At 32.9% G+C, this 21,269-nt stretch overlaps 1 protein-coding gene across 2 annotated transcripts; it reads left to right on the top strand.

Moving 5' to 3' along the window:
• The first annotated feature begins 1,631 nt into the window (after nt 1–1,631).
• Nucleotides 1,632–20,290, top strand: LOC146937998 (uncharacterized). Of its 2 annotated transcripts, none has more exons than XM_085752059.1 (8): nt 1,632–1,767; nt 1,947–2,205; nt 2,282–2,529; nt 2,934–3,174; nt 3,245–3,495; nt 19,435–19,675; nt 19,751–19,998; nt 20,076–20,290. In XM_085752059.1, exons 2-8 carry the CDS (start codon nt 1,950–1,952, stop codon nt 20,124–20,126), a joined length of 1,536 nt encoding a protein of 511 aa, XP_085608185.1. In that variant the 5' UTR covers nt 1,632–1,767; nt 1,947–1,949; the 3' UTR covers nt 20,127–20,290. The 2 variants fall into 2 exon arrangements, with proteins under 2 accessions (XP_085608185.1, XP_085608186.1); XM_085752060.1 differs by having other exon boundaries at nt 1,693–1,767; nt 1,931–2,205.
• Nucleotides 20,291–21,269: the final 979 nt, after the last annotated feature.

Below are 21,269 nucleotides of genomic sequence, written 5' to 3'. Positions count from 1 at the left end.
TCTGTCTCGCAGAGGAGGTCCTAAGTCGAGCAATCTCTGCTTCTGCAACAAGGGGGTGACTAGTTCCAATGTCTTTTTGTCGTGGGGCTGTAGTCCCGACTCATGTGTTGTATGCTAATGATATTATGATTTTTTGTACAGGGCTGAAGAGTAATATCCGAGAGCTTCTTAGTATTTTTCATAGATACTCTGAGGTCTCTGGGCAAATAATAAACAATGCAAAAAGTTGTTTTTTCATAGGAGCTATGACTGGAACTCGGACAACTATGATTGCTAATATGTTGGGTTTCTCTTTGGGAACGGTTCCTTTTCAGTATCTTGGATGTCCCATTTTTCAAGGTAAACCAAAGATTAAATTAATGCATATGATTATGATTACTATATTTTTAATTTTAAAAATATTTTAACAACATAAATTAAATTTGACGAATTTATACAAGCCCTCCAAAACTCTCCTTCAATATAATTTTTTAGTTCCTCCAATTGAGAAGAGTTTCGTATTATGAAGAAAAGTTAAACCCCCAAAAGCCCTCCCCTCCCATTTTCATCTATTTCTCACTTGTTATTCCTTTTTTCTCAAGCCTTCCTTTCTCTTCTTCTCCAAACTCGTAAAAAAATCCAAAGTGAAATTTTCCCAAGATATAAAAAAAAATAAAAAAATGATACATGTCTAACACAGTATGTACACAAATTCCATATGATGCTTTTTATTGTTTTTTTTATATATAATTTCAATTTTCCCATAAAAAGTATATAATTAGAATTTTATTGAATTGAAATAGAAGTCCAATACCAAGAACACAGTGAAAGAACTGTAACAACAAAAAAAAAACAATGAAAGAACTTTACTACTCACGATGTTTTTTATTGTTTCTTCTCTTTTTCAATCGCTTGAACAATTATAAATGGTGTATTTTTGTAGGGTGTGTTATGATGACGGTCCGTCATATCACATTTTTAGAGTCACTTTTAATTAAGTTTTTATTTATTTTTATTAGTTTAGTATTTAATTTAGAGTTATTTTAAATAAATGGTAGATTTTAATTTATTGAGTCAAAAAGAGTATTATTATTATTATTTTCATTGATAGTCATGTGAAGCACAACATTATTTAGAGACTTGCTAGTAAGAAACATTGGTGATTTGGACTAAAAAAGAGAAGTGGGCTTGAGCAAAAGAAAAGAAAAACGTAACATGCTGTGTTGTGGTGAAAGAAAACAACTAGGTTACATCACCTATAAAAAGGAAGCCAGAATGACGTTTTGAGAACAGGAACACGCACAAAGGCATCACGCACAACAGTATGTGCGATTGAAGAGAGCAGCTACGGTACGCACAACAACAACATCAATTGAGAAGAAATTCAGGTGCAACGTCGGCAACTACGAAACTCTCGGTTTTTTTTTTTTTATGTTGTTTATGTTCTCTCAATTCTAGTGGATTTCGGAAACCCTTATTTTGATAGGTTTGTCACTTGCAACCCATCTTCACAAGTTTGTCCTTTCAAACTTGTTCCTTTTCAATATAGATTTAGCGCTAGCTAACCCTTGCTTCTGCTTCAAATAAAATCTCAAATTGGAACCAGCCCTTATCTCTTGGGAATCCCCACTTCTCCTTCGTTTGATTTCCTCCTCGCTATGCAACGCATAATTTCTTCTTTATTTGTTTTTTCTCAAATGCATTAATCTTTTTGTCTGTTTGTTGGTTTTTAGCAATCAGATTCAAAGGATTATTGCGTGCTTTTCCTTTCCCGGAACTACTCAATCGGTATGTTAATTTTCGACTTGCTTGGATTTTTTTTTATATTTCTCAATAGTTTGGGGTCGGTTTATCTCTATTCATCAATGGTTCGGTTTTTCTGAGCTATGTAAACAGATTTATATTGTGTTCGTGCACCGTATATATTGTAACCACACCAATTTTATTATAGTTTGTTTGATTTGTAGTTGATGACTATGGAAACTGCAAATGCAAATTCAAAGGCAAAAATTTCAGTTTGGTGGGACATTGAAACCTGTCCATTTCCAACCAATAATTTTGATCACATTTACTACTTTGCTAAGAATATTACCTTAGCTCTCTCCAATGCCAACCTTCATGGCAAACTATCCTTTTTTGTTTATGCAAACTCCAATCTCATCCCTAGTAAGGTTCTACACGCACTTAATATCATGGGAATCTCCCTCTGTCACGTCCCCACCAAAGGTATTTACTTTTTTATTCATAATAATATCAGTATCACATTATTTTATGAACAATCATAACCCAGTTTTTATTTCAGGTGTCTTCAATGGGATCACGCAGGATTTGTTATTATGGGTGTTTGAGAATCGCCCCCCTGCCAATATTCTCTTGATTTCCAGTGATGATAGTTTCTCAAGATTTCTTCATGACCTTTCTATGCAAGGGTTCAACACCATTCTTTCTGCACCTTCAACGGTTGATGCATCCTTCACCGCCGCTGCCAATACATTTTGGCATTGGCCCACACTCATTTCTCATGGCAGATCCCTTAACGCTATTGAACAGGTAACCTTCAAAATCTAAACCCTATGGAATTCACTTATCAACCCAAACACAACTCAACAACTGGTTTTGATTATGCTTGCTCTAACAATTGTTGTTTTTTGGCGTGCACTTGCCAAATTAGTACAATTGAACCCTACAAAAACAACTTTTAACTTATATAGAGACGGCTCATTTAACTATTTAAATGAGTTGATTACCAAAATGTCTCCTTCCTCTTAAACAAAACTGACATGATTTATTCTTCTCACTTCCCAAAAATATAAATAAATACAAGAACAAGGAAATCATCATAACATTCTTCATACAAAGCATTTTTTTATAAATATCATATAAAATCTTTATTCCTTATATTTGATGTAAAATAAATATCATACAAAGCATTTTTTTTATAATTTGACTTGTAGATGACTATGGAAAATGCAAATACAAATATCTCAGTTTGGTGGGACGTTGGAAATTGTCAAATTCCAACAAACTTTGACAGTATTGACTGCATTGCTAAGAATATTCGCTTAGCTCTCTCAAACGCCAACTTTCATGGCAAACTATCCATTTTTGCTTATGGAAACACAAATCAAATCCCTACTGAGGTTCAACATGCACTTTCCACCACAGGCATCTCCCTATGTCACGTCCCCACTGGAGGTATTTACTTATTCATTCATAATCACATTTTAAGAACTTCTCCATATTTATAATGGTGTTTTTATTTCAGATGTGTACAGAGACATCATGTTTGATATGTTCGAGTGGGTTTCTGAAAATCCTGCCCCTGCAAGTATTATGTTGATTTCTAGTGATGATAGTTTCTCAAGAATTCTTTATGATCTTTCTGTAAGAAGGAGGTATAACATTCTTCTTTCTGCACCTTCAAAAGTTTGTGCATCACTCACCTCCACTGCCAATGTCATTTGGCTCTGGTCAACACTCATTTCTGGTGGGAGTCCTCTAAAAACTGCTCAACAGGTAACCTTCAAGATCAAAACCCTATCAGCTAGTTTTAATTTTGCTTGTTCTAACCGTGGTCGCTTTCTGGTGTGCAGTTGTCTACCTCATTGCTAGACCAAGTCCAGGACGGGAAAGCAACATCTAGTGATGCTTGATCAAAGAAAACATTGGTAAACTAAAGAGGGACCTTTTTCCAAGCTACTTCATGTAGGAAAACTGGAAATTGACATTAGGAATGTTGTTAGTTAAGTCTATTGGGGAGTTAGTTGATTCGTTTTTTTTTTCTTATCTTCTTTTTCCGTTAGAAGCATTTTTTAGCTTTCAAATTTTGAAGATGACATGTTGGTATGTTACAAGATCATTCTTTTAAGGGGACAGAACAAACCTCAAGTGTGCATAAATTAATGTTTTTTCATCATAGAACAGCACAAGAAAGAATGATACGACCCGATTCTAGTAGGAATCACACTCCAGAAATTAGAGAGATTTTAGAAAGGAAAACTAAATATAACGTGTTACTCTAAGAAAAACAATAATCCCTAATTATAATCCTTCATCGCTCCTTATTTTAAGTATCCTATCACTACCGACCCCTTCGAGATCAACCTTGTCCTCAAAGTTGTAAAACACTGCTTCAACAATAAATTTCCCAGCTTAAGTGTATTTTTAGCCCTCTTAACTTTCACAATGTTGTGATTTTGACCCGTACTAAAAAAAATGACAAATTTAGTCCTCTATGATTTAGCTCCTTTGCAAACCTACTTAGGTTGGCTTGGTGGTATTGGCTTGGGACCTGGGAGTGTGTTCCTCTTCAAGGTCTCAGGTTCGATTCTCCCCGGTGCCAATTTGAGTGGGCTCTTTTGCTTTAATATTTTCATGAAGGTGGACTACTAGACAAAAATTTGCACATACCTTTAGTAACAATGGTATACTTGTAACATCACAGATGACCTTCTAGATTGCCGACCATCCCCACAAACCAACACGAGTGTTTTCAGGGTGTTTTGTTCTCACTCGCACGCTTTGCGAGAAACTTTTCAGAAGGTCACTGTCGTGGTGATTTTCGAAGATCAAGCTATTGGTAAGCGTTGACTCGCAATTTTTTAATTCACCACCGAGCATTTATTTTTTCCAAGGAAAAGGGGAAAAATCGAATAAACGTCTATAGTACTCTATGGGAACCTCTTGCGTTTATTTGTTTTGTACTAAAATTATTTATTATTTGCTTGTGAAAATATTAATATAAATAAAGGAAAAGGAAAATATTTTTTTTATATTTTTTGATGATTTGGAAAGACAAAGTTTTTTGCCTACGTACCCGCCATGGATCAAAATCACGTAGTTCGGGGTAAAGAGCTGAGTGATTTGTTCGATGTTTTTTTGAAAGGTTTTAGAAGATAAAAGCCAAATGGCAAAAGTAAGATTTGTTTAGTTGTTTTTTAATTTTAAACGAAAAATCCAAATATGATTAAAATTGATTGTAGTTTTGTTAAGAAAATAAAGATAAAAATCGACTTGATAAAGATGAAGGGGTTACAAAGCACGGGTTAAATTAAGTATTTTTTAAAAAATTTACTCTAAAGGAGAAATGTTCAAATTACACTCTAAAGGAGAAATGTTCAAATTACAGAAGATTGCTATTCTTTGCAAATTTGAGAACAAAGGAATGCAACATCTAGTGATGCATGATCAAAGAAAACATTGGTAAACAAGAGGTACCTTTTTCCAAGCTACTTCATGTAGGAAAACTGGAAATTGACATTAGGAATGTTGCTAGTTAAGTCTGTTGGGGAGTTAGTTGATTCGTTTCTTTTTTTCCTTCTCTTCTTTTTCTGTTAGAAGCATTTTTTAGCTTTTAAATTTTGAAGATGACATGTTGGTATGTTACAAGATCATTCTTTTAAGGGGGCAGAACAAACCTCAAGTGTGCATAAATTAATATGTTTTTTCATCATAGAACAGCACAAGAAAGAATGATACGACCCGATTCTAGTAGGGATCACACACCAGAAATTAGAGATATTTTAGAAAGGAAAACTAAATATAACGTGTTACTCTAATTAAAACAATAATCCCTAATTATAATCCTTCATCGCTCCTTATTTTAAGTATCCTATCATTACCGACCCCTTCAAGATCAACCTTGTCCTCAAAGTTGTAAAACACTGCTTCAACAATAAATTTCCCAGCTTAAGTGTATATTTAGCCCTCTTAACTTTCACAATGTTGTGATTTTGAACCCTACTAAAAAAAATGACAAATTTAGTCCTCTATGATTTAGCTCCTTTGCAAACCTACTTAGGTTGGCTTGGTGGTATTGGCTTGGGACCTGGGAGTGTGCTCCTCTTCAAGGTCTCAGTTTCGATTCTCCCCGGTGCCAATTTGAGTGGGCTCTTTTGCTTTAATATTTAAATGAAGGTGGACTACTAGACAAAAATTTGCAGATACCTTTAGTAACAATGGTATACTTGTAACATCACAGACGACCTTCTGGATTGCCGACCATCCCCACAAACCAACACGAGCGTTTTCAGGGTGTTTTGTTCTCACTCGCACGCTTTGCGAGAAACTTTTCAGAAGGTCACTGTCGCGGTGATTTTTGAAGATCAAGCTATTGGTTAGCGTTGACTCGCAATTTTTTAATTCACCACCGAGCTTTTATTTTTTCCAAGGAGAAGGGGAAAAATCGAATAAACGTCTATAGTACTCTATGGGAACCTCTTGCGTTTATTTATTTTGTGCTTAAATTATTTATTATTTGCTTGTGAAAATATTAATATAAATAAAGGAAAAGGAAAATATTTTTTTATATATATTTTAATGATTTGGTAAGACAAAGTCTTTTGCCTACGTACCCGCTAGGGATCAAAATCACGTAGTTCGGGGTAAAAAGCCGAGTGATTTGTTCAATGTTTTTTTTTTAGTTTTTTTTGAAAAGGTTTTAGAAGATAAAAGCCAAATGACAAAAATTATATTTGTTTAGTTGTTTTTTAATTTTTAAAGAAAAATTCAAATATGATTAAAATTGATTGTAGTTTTGTTAAGAAAATAAAGATAAAAATCAACTTGATAAAGATCAAGGTTTTTTTTTAGAAAGTAAGTCTTCTTTTATTTGAAACTTGTTTTAATTATTATTTGAACTAGCAACAGACCTGTGCTAAGCACGGGCCCGTACTCCGCACGGGCTAATTCGAAGTGGGGGCTATGCATCAAAGCGCATTGCAATGCTATATGAATTGAGAAAATAAGAAGAAAAAAAACTAATCATAAAGCCGACGTTAATGATAAAAGGGCAAATTACTTTGACTTCCTTAAGATTTTCTTAAATAACACAAGCACCCCTTCTAAGACTTTGTAAATATACGATTTAATTTCAATCATTTTTGTTTGTTTGTATCTGATTTCTCTTGTCACAATTAAGATAAATGAGGTTTTTTTTTTTGGTTTGTTTGTATCTGTTTTCTCTTTTCACAATTAAGTTAAATGAAGTTTTTTTTTCTCACAACGGAGAAACAATAACAACATTTGTTTTTACCACCAAATAGGATCAAACATCGGCAATTACAGAAGAGATCAAAAGAGAATATAGAAATGAGAATTTTTTTGTGGATGAACATTATGGTTGATCAATGAAAAGGAAATAATCTTCTACATATCCGTTTTATTACATTAAAGTTTAAAAATTAAACCACCTTGACTGAGTAACAATGAGTTGAGAAAAATCACCTAAGTGAAAAATGAAAAGAAAAAATGGTTGAAAATTAAATGAGTTCATACTCGTATGAAGAAGTTAATTGCTCAAAATAAATGGAATTAACAAAGTTTAAACCATGTTATATTATAAAAGAATTGCTTGTCAATTTGATAAAATAAAAAAAGGGAGATTAGTGTTTAGTTAAAAAAATAGAGCGGTGTTTTTGTTATTTAAGAAGACCTTTAGAGAGGTTAGTGTAATTTTCTCTTGATAAAATCATTGAAATAGTTGTTATTAAATATTATGAAATGGTAAAGTAGAAATATTTACAATAGTAAAAATTTCATTATTGATAAAGATGTTGATATGAGTCTTGTGTATGAATTGTACAACAATATTATTTAGTGACTAACTTATCATGTTTTGAGTGTTTTATAGTCATCTTTCTAATAATAATAATTAATAATTTACAACAATAAAAAATAATATTTTATAATATCACATGGTGGCCTGACTTATTTGATTCCCTGTTGTTTCTAAATATGTTGAGATCTGCAAGTTCAATGTGTCTTGATTGTCTACACTATGGTTCTTCAAGCTCGATAGAGTTTTTATGCATGTTGATTTGTTTAGGTAGTTGTTGCACTTGAATTTTGATATGATGATGTCTGTCGATCCATTAATTGTTTTTCGCAGAGGTTCACTTTTCAAATTTTTTAAACCTGGTTTCGTGCCCGTATACGAGTTCGCTTGCTGATTAGTGAATTTTTGTTAGGATAGATTTAGGTCGATCCACTTGGTCTGATTTATTATGTTGTATCCCCGTTTTTGGTTGAACCTGAGTCAGGTCTAACGTCCCCATTTCTTTTTATTTAATATAATTTTTCTTTTGACTTAAAAAATATATTTAGAAAAGAATCAATCTTGAAAATGTGTAATTTTTTGAAAAGAAGGTATATGTCTTGTAATAAATATTTTGTAATTTTTTAACTGTTTAGATTTTTTTTTTTTTTTAAACCAAAAGTTGGTAGCAAAGGAGCTAACCAACCCAAAATGTATATAAAAGAGAGAGATAAATACAAAGGGAGGGGACTAGGCCAAGACTCCCACAACTTAAGAAGAAACCCTAAAATTCGGCCAACCAGTCTTATTGAGAATAAAACTAGGTTTAGCAAAATCAGGTACAACATTCCAAAAAACAATAGAACTTAAAGATAAACCATGGTTGGCTAAGGAATCAGCAACAACGTTCCCTTCTCTGAAAATGTGAGAAATCATACAATTCAAGCCTTGAAGGATAATCATAGCATTGTTCCAACGGTTCCTTAAACACCAAGGAATCTGGCTAGAGTTTTTGTAAGCCATAATAACTAAAGATGAATCAGTTTCTATCCAAATGTTGTTCCACTGGTTGAGGTGAATAGTTTCAACTGCTCTCATGAAAGCACATAATTCAGCATGATACGCAGTGCAAATACCTAAAGGTTCAGAAAAACAAAGAATGACATTTGAATCATGATCTCTAAAAATACCACCACAAGCAGAGTTCCCAGGATTACCATTTGAAGCACCATCGATGTTGCATTTAATCCAATTCACCTGGGGAGGTTGCCATAAAACTTCTATTGAAACAGGAGGCCTCGGATGGTGAATAAAACAATTGAAAAATTTTAGGATGGTAAAGTCCCTGATTGAGTTGTTTGAAACTTTGATTGTATGATTACCAGAAAGAGATGTGGATGCAATAATCATGGAAATTGCTGACCTCCAGCTAATAGATTTGTTGTTAAATCTAGCTTGGTTCCTGACATACCATATTGTATTGATAAGATTAACTAAAACCGACTGGAGCACAACCTTGCATTGAGGGGACCAAGCTTTATCACAAAGATTCCAAATATCTTCCTTTGAAGTGAAAAGAAGAGGCAGCCTGATAACATTAGCTAACCAAGTCCAAAGCTTAGTAGCAAGATGACATTCAAAGAAAAGATGAAAAGAGTTTTCAGAACAATTGAGACAGATGCTACACATTGAAGGAAGATTGCATCCCCTAATCATTAAATTCTCATCTGTAGGAACCTTATTGTGCATGAATCTCCACACAAAGAGGGATCTAGCTGGAGGAATATCTTTGTTCCAAATGCATTCAGCCCAATGCACGTTTTGATATTGATGATTTTTGAAATCATATGCATCTTTCAACAACAAGTTACCAGATGGTGAATGTCTCCAGAGAAGCTGGTCTTTTTGAACAAATTTTGGAATAGAGACATTTTGAATGAGGTGAGTAGCTGCAGGAAACATACGATCAAAATTAGGAGGGAGCCTCCATTGATTGTTGTGAATGTATTCATTAACAGTAGATTTGAGGAAAGGTCTAGTAGTTTCAGGAATGTTGAGAAGATCCGCGAGAGACTGGCCAAACCAAGGGTCATTCCAGAAGCTAATATCCTTACCATCACCTAACAACCAAATCGAATTAGATTGAATGCAAGAGTACTCTTCTTTTATACTGCTCCATAAAGAAGAGAAGATGTGATGCTTTATAGGTTTGTTGTTTCTCAAGACTCTATCCTTCAAAAGAGTTGCCCAAGGTTTCTGAGAGTTGATCAAATTCCAGCAAAGCTTCAAGTTGGTTGCGTGATTCAAACTTATGAGAGATCTTAAGTTTAAACCCCCCTGCTTCCAATGTCTACACACCTTCTTCCAACAGACTGAAATTAATTTCCTTTTGTCTTTGTCTCCACTCCAGATAAAATTCCTAATCTCTTTTTCAAGATCTTTGAGAAGAGAAACAGGCCAGGCATAAATAGAGATGCTATAGGTTAGCATACTATGAATAACAGATTGCACCAACTGGACTCTACCTGCCATGGATAACAAACTTGCCTTCCAATTTGAAAGTTTAAGTTTGATTCTATCAGCAATTGGTTGTAAATAGGATGCTTTAGGTTTACCTTTAAATACAGGCACTCCCAAATAATTGAAAGGAAGAGTGCCTATGTTGAAATCTAAGAGATTCACAATATGATTAAGTCTTTCTTGAGTGATGGAAGCAGAGAAAATTGTTGACTTAGCAGTGTTTATAACTTGGCCAGATGAAAGGGCATATCTGTTAAAAAGATCTTTAAGAGCTTGCAAACCTGAGATGTTTCCCTTGCAATATATCATTAAATCATCAGCATAAAAAGAGTGAGAAGGGACACTGAAGTTTCTTGTGCCTTTAATGAGATTCAGTTTACCATCTTCCACTAACTTGGAAATACTTCTGCTAAGAACATCTTCTGCAATACAAAATAAAAGAGGGGATAAAGGGTCCCCTTGCCTGACTCCTCTGGTGCAGTTGAAATAACCATGAGATTGACCATTGATAGAAATAGAGAGAAAGGCTGACTTTAGAATCACATCAATCCAATTACAGAAAACATCATTGAAACCAAACTTTCTCAGCACTTGCAGCAAGTAAGGCCATTCCAAAGTATCAAAAGCTTTGGTGATGTCAATTTTTAAAGCTAGATTACCACCATAAGCTTTGTTGTGAAGTAAATTAGTAGCTTCGGAAGCAATACAAATGCAATCTTGAATGTTCCTGCCGTGAATAAAACCCATTTGCTCCTTAGAAATGATTGAGGGCATAATTTGAGCCAGTCTATCTGCTAAAATCTTAGTGATGACTTTAAATTTAAAGTTAGCCATGGCTATTGGCCTGTATTGATCAATTGATAGAGCATTTGGAATTTTAGGGAGCAAGGCTATGATGTTAGAATTGTAGCCGGGCATGATCCAACCAGTTGAAAAGAATTGAAGAACAGCATCAATAACCTCTTTTTTAACTGTTTAGATATTTAAAAGTTGAATTGTAGGAAAATTTGTTTTGATTGGGATTAAGATTAAGTTTGTTTGTTCTTTAAAAAAAGATTAAGTTAGTGTGTTTTATCGAGAGTTTAGTTTTATTTGATTTTAAGAGAAAAATAGGGGTAAGTTAAAAGACACAAAAGGATATAATTTTGATGACATCTTAAAAAATTAAGAAGGGGTAAGATTGTATTTTTGGTAGACATTAAGTTTCATAATTAAGAAAACTCTCTAACAATTTCATGAGTTTCTTTCATTTTTAGTACATCACACTCTCTTCTCAAGTTCAGGACTTTCATTTTCTTTGTTCTTTCACTTCTTTGGTACTTCTCCTTCTTCATCTTGTTCCAAGCTTCTTTTTCAATTTCAAGATTCAAAATCTTGATAAAAATATCATCATGTAGAACTGCATGTATTATGGCAAGAGCTCTACATTCTTTTGTCACTTCATCACTATGATTTCTTATTTGAGCTAATGTTAGGTTGTTTGGGATAGGTGGTGGGTTGCTGACTTGCTGCCCATTTCAACCACATCCCATAAACTTTGAGCTCTCAAATAAGTCTTCATTTTTATAGCCCACATATCATAGTTTTCTCCTGAAAACAAAGGAGGTGGAAGTAAAGAACCACTATTGGAAGCCATTTTTTGTGTTAAGTTGTTTTGAAAAGGTTTTTGTGAAGGTTTTCTTGCTGGTTTTCTCTCACCCTCAAAATTTTACACTGGTTTTCTAACCTCACTGACCCATTAAGATCAATGGGGCTCTTGATACCATGTAGAAAAAAAGACCTAAAGGTGGAAATGGTGGAGAAGAAAGAAGAAAAACCATAAAAATTAGAGAAGACAATAAATTTTGGAGAACAAAGTAAAAAGTTATACTTTGATACATTAAACTGAAGCGTACACTACAAATATATAGAGTCAAGCAATAAGCTTGCTTGTAAGACTCAACATAAAATCTACACTAAATCTACTACTAGCCATTATTACCTAAGAACACTAGGCATCATTACTTAGGGACTGCTTTTCATACTAAATAAGCAACAATCTAATTATAACACTAACTTAAACAAGAAACGTTCTAATGACATAAAATTACAACAACATAAGTAATTATTAAACCAGAAAAATATCAATCTCCAACAACCAAAACATTATTAGTGATATCATAAAATATTTTCAGGAATTTAACAAAGGATTTTGCATTCTCCCAATCCTCAATTTTTGAAACCCCACCTTCCATTTGCGAAAATTTAGCACACTTTTCATTCAATCTCTTAAAAACCTTCTAAAACTTAATTGCACTATCAAGCATCAAGTAAGTAGAGTTGCCCCTAGTGGAGATTGACGAACATTTCTAACTGCATTCCTAATTTTGCTAATTGAAGACTGGATTTTTGTTAATCTGTCGTTGACAACAAGATTTAAAATGTGAGCACAACACCTAACATGTAAGTATTACCCCTTTAGTAGGTGTGAATTCCAGTCCTCCATTTTTCTATTCAAGTAAATAATAGCAATATCATTGGAACTAGCATTATTGACTAGAATGGTAAAAACTTTATCAATCAGCCACCCCTCTAAACAGTTTTCAATTTTCCTACCAATTGTTTCTCCCGTATGATCTATAATTGGACAAAAATTACGAATTCTTTTGTTCAACTTCCAATCTTGATCAATGAAATGTGCAGTTAGACAAAGATAACCCAATTTTGGATAGAAGTCCAACAATCAGTGGTTAGACTAACATTTTGTAATCCCCTCCTAAACATACTTTTTAACTTATGTTTCTAATCAGTGAAAATATCCCAACAATCTCTAGAAATTGGAATCCTAGAAGGAATCGGGAATCTAGGTTGCACAACACTCATGAAATAGCGAAATCCCTCCCCCTCATCAAACTAGACCAACAAACCCATTCTTTCTAATCTATTTGATTCTACAATTGAGGAGAAGGAAAAGAGTATCAGAGTAGTAGTGAGTATACACGAAAAAGTTACGGGATGACCCATAGAGAGAGAATCGGAGCCGATGAGAGGATTGTTGGTGATGCTTGCTGAAGAGGATGAAGGAATCGGCGGCGGTGGTATTGGAGGTGGGCGACACATTGCAAGGGAGAGATGAGAGGTAATTAGTGTTTGGAGTGCTGGTAGATTAAGAAATGAACTATTTGATTCCTTCAATTTAATAGCAAAAGTCATTGGTGAGTAAAACAAAAAGAAGGAATTAAACACGCGCTTGGTAGTTGGTTAGTTGTGTTGTTAATTAGTGAGTGATCTGAAGAGTTTAAGTTAACAAGGGGTAATGGACCGGTCTAGAGTAGTAGAAGAGTCTAGTAACATTATAATAAGTGTGGTTCGGTTCGGTTCTTAAGTGATAAACCAAACCAAACCGGTTAGTTTTTAATCTATACTGCCTAAACACATTAAAAAAAAATTAGTTTTTCACAGTTTTCGGCTTTTTTTGGATCGGATGATGTTTTTTTTTTTTTATGGGTTCGGCTCTAAATACCCCTAGAGATGATGCCATTGTTGTAGATATTAAGTGTATCAAAATTGTAAATAAAAATATCTGAATGCATTTTCAATAATTGTGAGATGATGCCATTATTGTAGATATTATCAAAATTACAAATAAAAAAATTTGAAAGCAGTTTCAATGAGTACATTTTTCGTCAGTTAATTTGATGATTTTTTTTTTAAAGGAAAGTCAGTTAATTTGATGATGGAAAGTGATTTAATCCAGTTTGCTCCTTAATATTATGATAGAACCCAATTTGAGTAGGAATCACACTCTAGAATTTAGAGAGAAGAACTAGAGATAAAAAAAATAAAATGAAATTGGTTTTTTCATTGATTCTAATCCATGAGACATACAACGTTTACATAGACTTGTACATACATACTCCTAATAAGATAGCTACACAATAACACAATTTAGCAACTAACTAATAGAATATGACTAAAGACCTCTTCTAAATTAAGATGAGTCATGCTACACTCTGGAACTAGGTGAATCACCACATTTATACTCCTTATTCTAAATACCCTATCATATTAGAAGACACATTCAAAATATATTTTTTTAAAGAACATTCAAAAATATTTGTAATTCCCTCAAAAAACAATATTTGTAATTGTTTAACAAACCAAAAGAAATAGCCCGTTACGGGCAAGCAATGATTGGTGATCGAAAATAGTTTTGAACTGCAGCACACATTGTAATCAAACATCAATAGTCATATCAATTACCAACGTTTCATATTCAGCAGCACAAAACACGATCAAACAAAAAAGATAAGGGAAATGCAACAATCTTGGGCTACTACATAAACACAAAATTGAGGATAAATGCACCCAAATGCATAGCATATCATTGTTTCAGAGTTTAGTACAAATAAAAAGCTTAATTAAAAGCTGAATTGTGTTTCTTAGAGAGTGTAAATCAAGGCTGCATATAAAAAGTAAAAAAAAAAAACAATATTTTAACTTTTTATTACGTGTTCATTGAAAAAGACTAAAGTTACATAATATTATTCCATTATGGAACAATCTCCTTAGTCTTAACCAATGATGCTAATGGTGTGGGAGGTGGTGGTGGTGAATGAACATTCTCAACCTCATCACAATAACCTTCCAATACATCAGTTTCTTCATTAGTGAATCCAAGTGATGAAACAATGTTAGGCCAACAATCATGTCCAATAACCCTAATTGCTTTGCAACAACCATTGCCCAAGTAAGTCTCACCATTTAGAAAAAATGTAATAATTTCACCACTACATGCTTGAAGCTTAAATAGTGACTCCCAACAATTAGAAGGCTCATCACCACTCACCTTCAATCTTGCTTCAAGGCTCATCAAATTGGAATTTGGATTAGAGAGTTGCCTAGATTCCAATACAGATATTGATGAGTTCAATGCAATGAACAAAAGAGCAAGAGCAACAAGAACAAATACTTTGTGAGAGGAAGCCATTTTAGTATTTGAAGAAATTTTTTATATTTCTATATATGACGAGTTTGGATTGAATTTAAATTACAATTGATTGATGATTGATTCTATAGTCTATTTGTCTCCATTAGAGTACGATGAACATTTGTAACATAACAGTCAATTCATAAATATCAAATTTCCTATATATATATATATATATATATATATATATATATATATATATATATATATATATATATATATATCCATTTTTGCTTGGCCGTTAATAAACAAAGAATATATCTAACGAAGGAACTAAACTTCTACAACGTGACGAATCAATATTCATATCCTAGTTGTTTGTTTTATATATTTTGAACTAGTTTCGTTTTGTCAGTCCATTTTTCGAGCAAATACAAGGGTGAGTCATCTGCAACCCTTCATATAAGGTGGGTAAAATTTTCTCATTTTGATGCTAGAATAGATTCTAATAAAATAAAACTTAGAGGTGTTTGTTTCATGGATTGCAAATTTATTATCAGGAATGTAACATTGGGAATCCTTGGTTTCCATGTTTGTTTCAAGTTTTCATAAATTATACCCAGGTATATTTTTTATTTTTTTTTGGGTACAAAAGAGGGCCAAAACCCAAAAAGAGCTGTCTTGGTATATTTTATTCCTAGGAATAAAATTTACACATGATTTCCCACTTGTTATTTCCATGTTAAAGTATGGGAATCTTTTATTCCCGTGGGAATAAAAGGTAACCACCCATAACTTCCCACTCTTACATTGTTTTAACTCTTTTATTTTTTTTTTTGTTTTAAATTATAAATTAAATATATTTAAAAATATTTCTGGAAAATGAAATTAATTATCAAACACTTTATTAGTTATCAAAAAAAAGTGTACTAGTATACCTCAAATAAAATTATTACCTTCGGTGGAGGGAATATATGGAAAAGAAAAAAAAAACAAGCTTATGTATAAGACAATGGATACATGATAACATGCAAAATACACTCTCAAAATAGTTTGTTATTTTAGAGTCAATTATTATGTTTTGCACGATTATTGCTGCTACTTTGATGTATTTCAGTAACATAAGGTGTAAAAAGGAAAAGTGAAGAAAAAGGAGAAAAAGAAAGAAATAATGTGTTACAAGCCCAAAGACCTTTGGCAATTTCTGTGCTCAAGAATTAGACTATAAAAGCACATGAGACACTCGGTTGCAAAGGACCTGGTTTTTCAGTTTCAGTTTCAGTTTTCTTTTGTTATTTTTTAGAACCCTAGACACCGAATTGAAATCAAAGACTTTCAGTAGTTTGTTTCCTTGTCAATTTTAATTCCATCGATACTCTATTTTATTTCATCCGCCGGTGCCTTATTACTATCAATCATCAAATTTCAATTTTACTGTTTCAAGTTAATTCCTTTGCTTGCTTTATTATATATTTCCAAATTCTAGTTCCATAGTTATATTATCCATCGCTACTGTTGGAGTGATTTGATTCCAATCAAATTGCTCTACGTAACTACTTCCAAACCCTTCTTTCATATTCAATCTATGCCTCTTGCTGTAGCTATTTCACTTCGGTACTGTTGATGCATACAGTATTATTATTTATTCAATTCCAATTGCTTGCTGGTGTGGTGCTTGTTTCTACTACCCTGTTCGTGCTTGCCGTGGCTTATTGTTCCTTTTATTTAAAGTATCCATCTTAACACAGGTTCGGTTCCTTTCGTTATTTATTTGTTTTCTCTTTAATATGAATTTAGTAGAAGTAAATTTAGTGTCTAATTTAACTATGATTGAGTACTTTTATTTGAGTCCAAAAACGAGGGGACTGTCGTACCGACGGAACTCAGGTAAAATGCGTATCTTTTTATTGTAACGAGGATTTAAATATTTGTTTTGAAAATTCTGTTTTGCACTTTAAATAAAAAAGTCTACTACGAAAGTAGAGACATAGAGATATCGTTTACGCGTCGAGAGAGCGAAAACGACCGACTTAGAAAATTCAGATTTTCAATATTTTCAACAAAAGTTTTATTTTTCTCGTTACGATTTTTCTCGTTATGATTTTTCTCGTTATGATTACTATATTTTTAATTTTAAAAATATTTTAACAACATAGATTAAATTTGAAGAATTTATACAACCTCCCAAAACCCTTCTTCAATATAATTTTAGTTCCTCCAACTGAGGAGAGTTTCGTATTATGAAGAAAAGCTAACCCCCAAAGCCATCCCCTCCTATTTTCATTTATTTCTCACTTGTTATTCCTTTTTTCTCAAGTCTTCCTTTCTCTTCCTCTCCAAACTCAAAAAAAAAAATCCAAAGTGAAATTTTACCTAGATATAAAGAAAAAATGATACATGTCTAACACCGTTTGTAGACGAATTCCATATGATGATTTTTATTGTTTTTTATATATAATTTCATTTTTCCTATAAAAAGTATATAATTAGAATTTTATTGAATTGAAATAGAAGTCCAATTCCAACAACACAGTGAAAGAACTGTAACAAAAAAACAGTGAAAGAACTTTCCTACTCACGATGTTTTTTATTGTTATTTTTTCCTTGTTTGAACAATTATAAATGGTGTATTTTTGTAGGGTGTGTTACATCACTAATTTTCTAATTGCGGTTCACATATAATGAAAGACAGAAAAGTTGTGCCTAAGACATACATCAAGCGATAATATCTATATTATTAGGTTGAATATTCTTACTTGAGTTTGAACAGAGAATCTCACAATTGCATATGAGTTTTAATGTGTTCGTTATTTTGTTTACGAACTAAAACTAAAGTAACCTTCCATATGTGCATATAAAGAGATTACAAGTATAGAAGTGAAATAATTAGAGTATAGAAGTGAAATAATTAATGAATAGGATTAAAAGTATTATACTTTTTAATAAAAAAATAAAAATTGAAAGGACGATTAAAAGTATCATATTTAGTTTGTTGATATATTTTTGATATATAAAATATTAGGAATTCAATAAAACAAATTAAATAAAATATTTAATGAATAAATTGAAAAGTTTGTTGAAATATTTATGTCAAATCAAATATTTGTTTTAAAAAATAGAAAAATATTAAAAATATTCAGAATAAAAGACCCTCGTGCTGCTGAATCGGGATAGACCCTCGTGTTGCTGAATCATTCCCTAGTTGACACAAAAATATTTTTTTTTTCTCAAATGCATTAATCTTGTTGTCTGTTTGTAGCAATCAGATTCAAAGGATTATTGTGTGCTTTTCCCGGAACTACTCAATCGGTATGTTATTTTCGAAACCCAGTTTAACGGCTCGGTTTTTTTTGTTTTTTAAAAAAAAGTTCGACTTGCTTGGATTTTTTATATTTCTCAATGGTTTGGGGTCGATTTATCTCTATTCATCAATGGTTCGGTTTTTCTGAACTATGTAAACAGATATTTATATTGTGTTTGTGCACAACCACACCAATTTTATTATAGTTTGTTTGATTTGTAGTTGATGACTATGGACAATGCAAATTCAAAGGCAATTATTTCAGTTTGGTGGGACCTTGAAACCTGTCAATTTCCAACCAATAATTTTGATGACATTTACTACATTGCTAAGAATATTCGCTTAGCTCTCTCCAATGCCAACTTTCATGGCAGACTATCCATTTCTGCTTATGGAAACTCCGATCTCATCCCTAGTAAGGTTCGACACGCACTTTCTATCGTGGGAATCTCCCTCTGTCTCGTCCCCACCAAAGGAGGTATTTACTTTTTTATTCATAATAATATCACATTATTTTATAAACTTCTCCATAATCGATCATAACCGAGTTTTTATTTCAGCTGTCTACAAAGGGATCATGCATGATTTGTTAGTATGGGTGTTACAGAATCCCCCCCCTGCCAATATTCTTTTGATTTCCAGTGATGATAGTTTCTCAAGTTATCTTCATCAACTTTCTATGCAAAGGTTCAACATCATTCTTTCTGCACCTTCACCGGTTGATGCATCCCTCGCCACCGCTGCCAATATATTTTGGCATTGGCCCACACACATTTCTTCTGGGAAACCCCTTAACGCTATTGAACAGGTAACTCTAACCCTAACCCTAGCGCTATTTAATTGAGTTGATTTCTTAAATGTCTCCTTCCTCTTAAACAAAAGTATAAATATCATACTGCCCAAAAATATAAATAAATACAAGAACCAGGAAATCATCATAACATTCTTCATACAAAGCATTTTTTATAAATATCATATAAAATCTTTATTCCTTATATTTGATGTAAAAAAAACCGTTAGTCCTTATTGTAAATCACAAATATGGCCTGTAATCTTGACTTTTCCTTGTTCCCTTTGGTGTGTAACCCTTGAAACCCTTTTGAATCCTCTTTTCAACAAATTTCAAGTTGAATGGAGTTGTAAAAATCATCACAACCATCCCTTCTCACCATTTTATAAATTGACTTGTAGATGACTATGGAAAATGCAAATACAAATATTTCAGTTTGGTGGGACGTTGGAAATTGTCAAATTCCAACAAACTTTGACAGTATTGACTGCATTGTTAAAAATATTCGCTTAGCTCTCTCAAACGCCAACTTTCATGGCAAACTATCCATTTTTGCTTATGGAAACACAAATCTCATCACTAGTGAGGTTCAACATGCACTTTCCACCACAGGCATCTCCCTATGTCATGTCCGCACTCGAGGTATTTACTTATTCATTCATAATCACATTTTAAGAACTTCTCCATGTATATTTATAATGGTGTTTTTTATTTCAGATGTGTGCAAAGGCATCATGTTTGATATGTTAAAGTGGGGTTGGGAAAATCCTCCCCCTGCAAGTATTATGTTGCTTTCTAGTGATGTTAGGTTCTCACATCTTATTTATGATCTTTCTGTAAGAAGGTATAACATTCTTCTTTCTGCACCTTCAAAAGTTTGTGCATCACTCACCTCCACTGCCAATGTCATTTGGCTCTGGTCAACACTCATTTCTGGTGGGAGTCCTCTAAAAACTGCTCAACAGGTAACCTTCAAGATCAAAACCCTATCAGCTAGTTTTAATTTTGCTTGTTCTAACTGTGGTCGCTTTCTGGTGTGCAGTTGTCTACATCATTGCTAGACCAAGTCCAGGACGGGGAAAGCGACATCTAGTGATGCTTGATCATAGAAAACTGGAAATTGACATTAGGAATGTTGTTAGTTAAGTCTGCTGGGGAGTTAGTTGATTGGTTTTTTTTTTTCTCTTCTCAAAAGCATTTTTTAGCTTTCAAATTTTCAAAATGACATGTTGGTATGTTACAAGATCATTCTTTTAAGGGGGCAGAACAAACCTCAAGTGTGCATAAATTAATATGTTATTTCAACGTAGAACAACACAAGAAAGAATGATACGACCCGATTCTAGTAGGGATCACACTTCAGAAATTAGAGAGATTTTACAAAGGAAAACTAAATATAACGTGTTACTCTAAGAAAAACAACAATCCCTAATTATAATCCTTCATCGCTCCTTATTTTAAGTATCCTATCACTAACGACCCCTTCAAGATCAACTTTGTCCTCAAAGTTGTAAAACACTGCCTCAACAATAAATTTCCCAGCTTAAAGTGTATTTTTAGCCCTCTTAACTTTCACAATGTTGTGATTTTGACCCCTATTAAAAAAAAATGACAAATTTAGTCTCCTATGATTTAGCTCCTTTGCAAACCTACTTAGGTTGGTTTGGTGGTATTGCTCTTCTTCAAGTTCTCAGATTCGATTCTCCCCGATGCCTACATACCCGCGAGTGATCAAAATCACGTAGTTCAGGGTAAAAAGCCGAGTGATTTGTTCGATGTTTTTTAAGAATTTTATTGAATTAAATAGTATATAATTAGAATTTTATTTGAATTAAATAGAAGTCCAATTCCAACAACACAGTGAAAGAACTGTAACAAAAAAAAAAAAAAGAACAGTGAAAGAACTTTACCACTCACGATGTTTTTTATTGTTATTTTTTCTCTCTTTCAATCGCTTCAACAATTATATATGGTATATTTTTATAGGGTGTGTTACATCACTCATTTTCTAATTGTGGTTAGTATTTAGATAAACTCTGCCATTTTTTTATAGATTAAATCAACTAATCTAAACTTTGACCAATCCCTCAATAAAAATGTCAGTTACCCTCAACCACCTGCTCACATGTAATGAAAGACAAAAAAGTTGTGTCTAAGACATGCATCAACCGATAATATCTATATTATTAGGTTGAACGTTCTTACTTGAGTTTGAACTCAGAATCTCACAATTGTA

Source organism: Medicago sativa, chromosome 3, assembly GCF_051527215.1.
Source record: "Medicago sativa cultivar Bolivia chromosome 3, Bolivia_mono, whole genome shotgun sequence".
NCBI lineage: Eukaryota > Viridiplantae > Streptophyta > Magnoliopsida > Fabales > Fabaceae > Medicago > Medicago sativa.
Note: the sequence above shows the minus strand (reverse complement) of the source record. Positions and strands in the feature narration are given on the sequence as shown.